We start from the raw sequence: 10,516 nt of genomic DNA, 5'->3' as shown, positions 1-10,516 counted from the left end.
CTGACATACATCGACCAAAATAGTCTGTGAATTATATGGGACTTGAAAGACATACAGTGCCCTACACACAAGCTCTTACTGTCCCATCTCCCGGTGCTGAAACTTCCACTTAGCCATACTAATACTTCTAGAGTCATGTTTCAAGCATACCAACTGTGGGGAACACAGACACACCAGGAAACATATACTAGCAGTCAGCCACAAGACTTCTGTGAGTGTAACATATATACAAAATGACAAGCGCACACAACATGCACAAAATCATAGTCACGTTGCACTCGAGCAATGAGAAGGACCACCATCCATATGACCATTACTTGACTCTTAGCATCAGGTGTTCTCGGAATTTCCGTAAGACATGTAATAATTCACAGCTACCTATTTCAAAGACACTGTCTGTGTGAATTCCGCTTTGAGCTTCACTGCTGATTAAAGAGAATATACTTGACCTAAATCTTCCATTCAAAAGAAGACTAAAGAAAACACATCTGACTTCATCTTCTACTGGTTATTTCGGTATCACAGAATGCAGAAATGAAAGACATCAAATCAAGCAGGGTGTCAAAATTAACATGTAGTATGACAAGAGTCTTGTGTGCTACCTTGGCAGGCAATTTTGTCCTGCATTTCCCAGTCCACTGTGTCTATTTGTTGAATTTTACTAATTAATTATTATTACTGAATTTATTAGTTGAATTTTTCGTTTTATCATAACACAATGTAGAAATAAAGACATTCTATCAGAAATTATTTAGGAAATAATGACAGCCAGCCTGATTTACAGCTATAGATTTGAAAACCCTGGAAAAATTCATTAAAGACCTTATGCCAAGTTCTATCATAAATTGAAACCTCTCAAAGTTAAGAGAACGTGAGGTTGCATTGACTGGATAAAAGTTTAGAAAAATTATTGAAAATTAGTCACCACTCCCTGTTTGAGAACTATTTTCATTCCATTTTAAATACTCATTTAAAGTCTTAGATAAAGGAGAAATAATATGGATCCATTAAAAACAGAGAGAAGGAAATAAGCAATGATTTATTTTTAATTGAACACTGATGATCTTTATTTTTTACTAGAAACTGGCCCAACAGACAGAGCATGCTATGGCTGCCTTTAATGCAATTGGTACTATCACAGGGCAGAACTAACCTCAGAATTTATGCAAATAGTGTTATTTTGCACAGTCATTAACCACTTGCAATGCCTGGGTCACACGAACAACAAAAGCACTGCAAAGAGGAAGAATTACAGTGACAATTCATTAAGTTCTATTCGGACTTGAGTTGAAACTGGAACTAGAGGATAACAAACCAACTCTCAGTACTTTACTTGCTTCTATACTCTGTCATAAGTAAAACACACACAATGTCACTATATTACACACAAATGTTTCCATCTTTTTCTTTTCTTTTTCAAACAGACGAATCAGTAATTACGAAAGGAAAAGCACTGCTAAATTTAACAATACAGTTTCCAAACCCCTGTCACATTAATAATTCACAAAAGTCACTGAACTGCATGACGTGTCATGCTGAAAGATTTTATTAGGAATTGAGTCTCTTAATGTACATTTTTATTACTTGTATTTGCATTGGCAAAATACAGTCTGCTCTCATTTGCATTTAAGCAATAAAAATAACAGGTGCTATAGTTTTTCAGCAAGGAAATGTTCCTGAGACAAGGAACTCTCTTACCATATATAAGGCTGCTTTGGTAGGTGGGTTTTTTTGTTCTTGCTAAACAACTGGGAAATTTTAACCAGTAACGAGTAATAGAGACCATATTCATTCCTAAAGGGAAGCTTAGTGTTAACGTAAGAACTACAGAAATAGTTGATGCAGAAAGTATCTCTATATGGCTAGAAGTGCATTCAAAACCCTTTCTTGTTTAAGAAACAGAAATTCCCATAATGATTTCCTCTGAGATAATTACCTACTCTACCATCCATTCCCTAGCCAAAACATCTACACTGATATTAGACAGCGAATACTTTGCCTTCTCTTAGTATATACCCCTCTATACAAAGCCTTACTATGATGGATGAAATAAACTGTGGAAGGAAAGTCTCAAAGATCCAGAAACTAGTAATGATGTAGTAACACAACATAAGCAACAATGATTGATTACCTTTTTATGGCTGTAATAAAAGATACTCAGTTCTTTTTCTATTATAAAATATTCAGTGTTATTGTATCATGTTTCACATTTTAAACTGATGTAAGAATGACATCTGTTATTCTCTAAACTCACCGTTTAAATATATGATACATTGCTGAAATGTCTGAGGTCTACGTAGAAAACAAAATATATTGCCAAGTACAGTTTTCTTTCCGTAATGATACGTATGCTAAATAAACTGCTCCTGTGGTGAACGATGACACTGACTCTACCTGCACAGTGTTGTTTAGTTTTACATTATTCAATGCTTTTGAATTGTCAGTTTCAATTAGAAAGAAATCTGGCACAGAGAGAGCTCTTGCATAGATCACATTTTATGCCTGAGTTTTATCTTCCACATTCACTGTACTGTTGACCTGAACTTACATTTTTAAGGTTTATATGTAGCTAAATCTATTACATGTAGTAGTTGTATAGTTAAATATACTATACACATTACTATTTATAATGTTTCTAGACCATATTTGTCTATATGTCATAATATACATATGAATAAACTGCATATAGGCTAAATTGCTGAAACTAACTGGTCTTTTGTGCCACTCAGACACTGCTGGCACCTGAGAAAAGCCCCAGATGGGTACAAACAGGTTCTTTTGCAGCTCTGCGTCCTCACTGTCACGGAAGCAGCTCGGCTTGTTTATTATGTAGCTAATATTATAGATGGTTCTTTTCTTTTGTTAATACATCTCACTCACTTCTCCAGGACCTTTAACACTACACAGCAACTATGTATAGTTATTATTTAGTTACTGAGTGGGACGTTATCTGTTCATTATATATGCACGCAAAGAGAGCCACGGTTGCCATCAGTCCTTGGGAGCAACCCACCAAAACCAGCGCTCCAGCATTAGAGATTTATGTCTGTGCAAATGGGGAAGATTGCAACCCAGTTTAGTCACCCAGTTGGTAACATTTTACAGGGTACATGAATAATTGTCCTGTGGAGGCATGACATTAAATGGAGATCCAAACCAAGTTAACTCCATGCCTTTTCAGCATGTCCTGCAGCTCCGAGTGGCTTGGAGTGCTCTCTTAGGAGGATCTAACAGCCAGTCTTAAATTAACCTCTTCCTTGAAGAGGCAGGTCTTCTGAAGAGGCAGTAACAAGTTAATACTAACATGTCCCTGCTCTCTTGGAATGCTGGCAACAGCAAATTAAGAAACTCCAAAGTCCCAGTCTAGGGTCAACTGTCCTAATCCTACTCCTGATTATGATTTCTTCAGAAAGCAGATTTGGCAAGTAAAAGAGAGATGATGATATTGTGAGTGCCTAACTGATGTAGTACAAAAATAATATCTACAGAGTACTTTGAATGTGTAGCTGGTAGTGTACAGTGACACGCGTTGCTGACAGTGCAATTCACTTCGGCTAAATCTATATTGCTTTTTCCAGGCTTGCCTGACCAAAATGCTGCCCCACGTTGCCCTAAATGTCTCTGCTACGCTGGTCCAAGCTTCGGGTAGTACCAATGTTTGATTTTCCCGCATGCTGAAGCACGTACCCAGCTGCAGGCTTGAGCGGGTGAGCAAACAGTTCGGGCTTCAGAGCAAGCCAGTGCAACAACGGTGCTCTAGGCCTGCCTCCGTGGCTTCTCCCAACTAAGCTGCATGAATAAAGATTACAAAGTCAGCAACATCACTTGGATGGAATAAACCTTCTTAATCCAAATCTTCAAGGCTACCCACAACATTCATCTGAATAGCACTGTGAATGAAAGACAAACCAAATCTGTGCACAAAAAGACATAACTATATCCTGTTTAACAAGGGGCAAAGTTATGCTTTAAAAGGTTTACCTCTGTTCATACTTGACTAGAAGAAAAAAGTAAATAACACAAGCAACTAGAATAATAATGAGCAATCGTTTCTAGGGTCATTCTAAAACTGTTTCTGAATGAGTTTTGTAAAAAGATAAAAATCTTCAATATTCACAACATAAATCCTGAATTGCTGGATGTTAAGAGAGGAAGAGTTACCTCTTGCACTTTTCTTAATAAGCTTGCTACCAGCCATTCTGAGAAATAAGTAAGCAGACTAGATTGATGGTGAGCCTGAGCCAGCAGAGCAGTACCTGTTCGCTATATTCATCCAATAGTCTCAGGTAGTCAGCTTTTATTCAAATTATATTTGAGATGTTTATGCAACCACAAGTTCATAAATAAATTCCTTCTTGGCAGATGAAAATGGATAATTTCCCTTAACTTTGATTAATGAAGAACAGAGATACTAATTTCTTTAGCTAAGGGGAAAAAAGCCCCCAAAATCTGTTTTCATTATCTGCAGCGGATTTTCCTTTAAAATCATTAGGAAAAAACCCAGTCTTTTTTCATCCTCTATAATAAACGTTTCACATGGTTATGATTCAATATGTTTTACACTACACTGGTAATTCTCATTATTCTTCAAATATCACATTTGAGGAGGTTAATACACCATTAACACGATTAACTTTTTAATAGAAGTTAAGCCATATGGAACCAATCTGCACCATTTGGCCATATAAATGACTAGACAGTGAAGGTCAGCTTCTGCCCCACTGCACCTGTGCAACTTCACTGGCTTCACCTGTGAAGTGGGAGGAGGAGGACCTCCAGACCAGAGGAGTTCCTCCAGAGGAACTGGTCCCTCTCTAGTAACTGAGAGTATAAGCAACTTCTTATTTCTTCCCAAAACATGGATAATCCATAAAAAGGCAGGAATCAATCAATAAGCTAAACACATCTGCATACAACCTGCAGAAAGCTATTGCCACCAGAGAAGCATTTCTACAGATAAATTTGGGTTCGTGGATATGAATCACATCCTTTAACACAGTTTGGTAAGGATAGTGAATTTTGTTCGTTATTTCTCTGTCAATCATTAAATCTGTAAAATACAGAGTAGCTGAATTAACAATACAGTTTCTCAAAGGAGCAGCACAGGCGTTTCCCACAACTTTTTGCCCCTGCCAGGAATACAGTGACTATACTGCACAATTCACTGTTCTGAATCACATCCTGTGTGGCTGATCCCAAGGTCCTGAGATAGCAAAGCACATCAGCAGTCCTGTCAATTTTACCGTTAATCTTAAACACAGGTAATGTCAAGGAAACTCTCAGACTGAAGGACATTCTCTGCCCCTAAATGCACAGAAGCCTTTTCCCTCCTTTATCCCTTCTCCCAACTCACTGTCCACAATTTTCTTGCCATCTCCCCTAACAGACTTTGCCTGTAAGTGATAAAGGCTCATGTTTCTCCCATCCAGCCCATCTTCTTCCCCATGTTACACTGTGCCTCTCCTCTCTTCTCTGTTCTTCTAAAGGTGTTGTGGAAATAACACAATTTACTGACACAACACCTCCTGTGTAGCTGGTTCCCACAGCTGGGGTGCAAAAGGCAATGAAGATAAAACACAGCTCAACAATGAATCACAAGCCTGAACAGATCTCAGAGGTCATCTAGTCCACCCTTATGCCCCAAGGGAGGCTCAGCTATCCCCATGTCATTTCTCACAGACATCTCTGTCATCTACTTTAAAAACTTCAGTGACAGAAACTACGCAAGCTCCCTAGGCCATATATCCCAGTGTTTCACCACCTTCACATAAAAAAGTTCAATCTTTCCTCACAGGTCACATTTTCCAGGCTTCAGGTCTTTCTCATCCCTTTCTTTACAAGTCTCATCAGGTCTTTTCTATTTTCCCCACACAAACAACTCCAATAAAGCAGTTTCCTCCAAAAACTACTTTTGTAAGCAATCGTTGAAAAACATATTGTATATGGCTGCTAGAATTAAATTGCCCTTTTCCGTTGGGCAACAGTAGCATACTTTTAAGACTTACAATGACAAAATTATTCAGGTCCTGCTTGTTTCAACTCCATTGGTTTCATTATGGATATGCATATGTAACAGGAGAAACATGTCCAGGTAGTCATTGTTGTCACATGCGTGTCTGTAACACCTATTCCCAGAAACACTGTAACATCAACTGTAAAACCATCAAATCAAGGAATTTTTGAGATTTAAAAACGAATTCAATTTTCCATAGGCAAGGTGAAGTCACATTTGATACAGATAACCCTAATGTTACAAAATAATGACCTACCAAAGAGATGAAATTCGACTTTGCTCAAGCAAGCAGTTTTGTTAGGAACACACTAGATCCACTAGCGAGAACAGAGCAAATCACATTTGGCTCACAGTTTTCCTATACCCTGTGAATTCACATGCCATCCGATTTTTTTTTTTTAAATCACTGAAGAATTGAAAGAGGAAAAGAACTAAAGCAATACTGTAGTTAACCCACATCATCTTGATTATTGTTGGCTTTACTTTCCTCAAGGAATAGAGAGGAAGAAAGTGCATATAAAGGTCAGAAATACCTCCTTTGGTAAATTAATTTAGTCTGCTGCATGGAGCAGCAAGGACAGGGGACACCCCTTACCAAGATTTGAAAACTCTGAAAACAGAAAAGAAAATTGCAGTTATTCACAGACAACAATGAATCAGGAGCTTCTCTAATACACTGGATCCAAGGTAAAGCATTTCCTTGTTTTAAATAGTAGATTACAAAAGCCAAAGACCCCAGCAGAAAGACTTGGGTTTGGCCCCAATAAAGTCATTTTCCAATATAACAAAGCAATGTATTAGTGCCTGCAACTGTGCTTCTATATGTATGTTACTATCATACACGCAGCACTAACATATCATAGGATCAAATGCAAGGACTGTAAAAGGACTTCAGGCCTTTACAGATGAGAAGTGTTAAAGGTTGTTTCATGGAGCCAAATCTTTAAAGAAAACTTAAAAATAAATGAAAAATAAAAAAAAAACCCAACCACAAAACAGAACAAAGCAAGCACATTTTAAGCACCAGTTTAACTTACATATTCATTTTGCATTTTAAACAAAGTATATCAATAAGAAATAAAAATTTGTGACGGTCCTCTTTGAGCTGAAGGTGTCCCTGGAAAAATTTCACAGATAAATCCATTCCCTCGTGATTTGCATGATCTTTTAAAAGATGTGGCAATGTCAGATATAGCAGATGTGAAGAATTTTATTACAGCTGACCAACTGAGCATTCCCAAGAAACACTACACAGTTAGAGCTGAAGAACTAACACTTTGCTACTGCAGGCTTCCCATACTTCATCTATCTCAAAATCAAATGCCAACGTATTTCATGATGACTTCTGATCACAGGGAAAATAACACAGGCCAACATTGATACTCAAGGTATATTTTGACCTATTTCAGACAAGCCACTCCATGTGGAATCATGGAAGAACATCCAGTCCTTCTGATCCAAATATCAAGTGAAGACAAAACATGAAAAAATCTGAAACTTGTGTCAGCAGTGTCCCCAAAAATACTAAAAATCTCAATCTAATTTTTAAAACACCCATAACATACAAAAGAGGAGAATACTGATTTGCAAAATCCACCAGGGATTGTTTTCCTCAGATTACAAAACTGACAGACTTGAAAGTCCAAATTTTAACATAGCTGCATATGTCCATTAAATATACATCTGAATCTCAACATGTAGCAAGTACACTGCAGTAATTACATTGTGCATTTTGCAGAATCTAAGGCATAAATTTGTAAATTTAAAACAAAGTTTCTTCAAGTGTTATTACAGATGACTACATATCAAAACATAAATCATCATTCAGACAAAAAGGATTAACCAAAAATTCAAAACAGATTAAAAAAATGCACCAAAACATGAACCAGAATACAAAGAATGTCCTAGAGGCAAGATTAGAAAAAAATTACCCCAGCCAGTGGTAACAGTTACAATACACAGCTTTTTCAATTTTTCTTCTGAAAAATCTGCTTTGTGCTCCCAGTACGGCAAAATCATCCTGCTGTTTTCTACATTCTAAAAGAATGCAAATCACCAATAATCAAGAGAACATCAGCTGATCACATTTCAGGATGCAGCATGGGAGTATTAAGTGACCGAGCATTGATCAAATGACGACAGAATCTGGAGACTGTCTCAAGTAGTATTGGTTGACCCTGATGTTAAGTATGCTCATATTATATAAGCCTACACTGAAGTACTGTTTCTGCTGCTGGAAAGTGCTGTTAAAACTCTGCACACACAAATATATTTGCAAAGTCAAGCACCTACAAATGCATTTCTCCTGTTGAATCAATCAATCAATCTTAAAATGGTCTGCCCTCAAACCAACTTTCTGGCAAGGAAATATGGATGAGTACCTGACCCAACCATTTCACTGGTGTCAAGGTAAATTCTCTCAGCATTTAATGTGTGTCACCTGCAGGAAAAATCCTTTTTATGTAATAAGCTACTGGCCACCGAATGATTTAAAATGAAGGTACCTCCTATTTTCTCATGTACTTTGCACATACACAGAGGATGGAAAGAAGGCAGCAGTATTTCAGAAGATTATGCTTGCATATCCCTTCTAAATGTATAGGGTTCTCTAGGGAACAATCAACTCAGCAATGTCTGTGATGCTCAGGCTATAATTACCAAAATGAGATGCACAACCTTTATTACACCAGCAAACAGTTAACTTTACAGATTATTTCTCTTACTTTAGTGCTTTCAAACCTTTCACCTTTTTTTAAGTAATCAACTGCTTCCAATCTTTCACATTGCAGCTACTGTGCATTCAATGCCAGGTGCTGCACACCTCACTAGCACAAACTCAGCACAATGCAAGACCTTCTTTAGCCCGTATAGTTTCACATACTGCTGTAGCATGACAGAATGCCTTTGGGATTTAGCAAATCCAAACATATTCTATTTCACACAGAAAAACGCCTTGAAAGTCTCCCTGTTTAAAAAAAAAATAAATTAAAAAAAAAAGCAACAGCCTACATCTCCAAACATGACAGTGCATTCCTGGCATAGCATATGCAATGCAAGAAGAGAATAATGACAGTATTTATGTTACCTTCAGTCACATAGTTGTGGTCTCGAAGAAAGCTGTGGTTAATTTTTCGTGTGTCCGTGTCCTCGCCCATTTACAGCAGGATTACTCAGCATGCCTATCCGCAGTGGACTGATAGCATCAGCAGAGGTCGTCACAAGAGCACCATCCATGCTGCCACTGCCTAGCAGAGGCGGAGAACACACTGGGCTACTGAGCACAGCATAATTAGAGCTAGTGATGCAGCACAGATTTTTTTTTTTTTTTTGGGGGGGGGGGAATAACGATCGAGGGATGAGGGGAAAAAAAAAAAAAAAAGAAAAAAAAAGAAGTAACAGGAGAAAGACGGAGGGAAAAACGGCTCCGATAAATTATGAATGCAGAAAGCCAGTAGGGAGCTTGCGTGAAGGGAATACAGGCACTTCTCCCGCAGTTAAAGAATAACCCAATTGTTTAGTCAGGTACTCCTTAAACAAGTGCCCACGCAGAGTCTCCTCCAAGTGCCTGCTGCTGGGGATCTTGCTGGATGCTGTAAAGTGGCAATCAGCGTACTGCAGCAAAACCCGCCCGGAGAAGGGCTCTGATTGCTGTTGCTGCTACTGCTGTCATATGCCTGTGCTGCATCAGAGCAGGCCCCTCCCAGTCAGCCGCTCGCTGCCCAACCGCACAGGATCTGCATGGAGTAAAGTGAAAAATGAGACTGCAGGTCATTATTTTAGCTCTTCTGCCGGTAAGATGGACAAGGAAAAAATTAAGGGAGGAGACGCAGGAGAAAAAACTTCCAGCTGCTTAAATGGGCTTGCATTGGCAGGTACTGCACACTAAGGTGCGACCACAATTTTGCGCCAGTCAGTACTGTCACATGCAGCAACAGCAACAGTCGTTCAATGTCAGCCTGTTTAAATATTACTGAAATTGCCAAATACCTGCCTATGCAAACGGAATCGTTAGAGGCAAGGCAACCATTCAGCAAAAGTAAGATAAAATAATTATTTATCTTTACTCTTTTTTTTTTTTTTCTGCTAGTTGTGTAGATAAAAGACAAATTACAAAGTATGAAAAAAATGAGAGCCAGAAAACAATCTCTGTGGCTTTCCTGTACAGGAAAATAAGGCTGGACAAAGGGAATGTTTGCAGTTCATGGGGTTTTCTTAGACCTGCTACTTTCATTCACTGCATTATCCCATCATCTTCAAAAAGCAATGTTGAAATCTGTATACTCAGAAATAGGAAAACAAGTAGAAGAGGAAAATCACTCACTTGCATTATAAAATAAAGCTGCTTCTTTAGCCAAAGTGTTTAATGGCTTATATTTCAGCAAAATCCTTTCAACTGAACAGACAAGAAGTTTTCTTAAACTTTCAATATCTGTTCATGAAACCATGAACTGTTTGCTGCAGAAGGCATGTATTCTGAAAAGGTAAAAGCACGACTGAAGTTTA

The 10,516-nt window shown here is 38.1% G+C and overlaps 1 protein-coding gene across 1 annotated transcript in view; it reads right to left on the bottom strand.

Moving 5' to 3' along the window:
- Positions 1-9,241, bottom strand: part of PPP2R2C (protein phosphatase 2, regulatory subunit B, gamma) — a 140,967-nt gene extending 131,726 nt beyond the window's left edge. Inside the window, exon 1 of the mRNA XM_009890533.1 lies at positions 9,099-9,241. Within this exon, the coding sequence (XP_009888835.1) occupies positions 9,099-9,168 (70 nt within the window). The 5' untranslated portion in view covers positions 9,169-9,241. The remainder of the gene's footprint in view (positions 1-9,098) is intronic.
- Positions 9,242-10,516: the final 1,275 nt, after the last annotated feature.

The sequence above is a fragment of the Charadrius vociferus genome, unplaced genomic scaffold (genome assembly GCF_000708025.1).
Source record: "Charadrius vociferus isolate BGI_N301 unplaced genomic scaffold, ASM70802v2 scaffold88, whole genome shotgun sequence".
Taxonomy (NCBI): Eukaryota; Metazoa; Chordata; class Aves; order Charadriiformes; family Charadriidae; genus Charadrius; species Charadrius vociferus.
The sequence above is the reverse complement of the archived record's forward strand: the minus strand, read 5'-3'. Positions and strand labels throughout refer to the sequence as shown.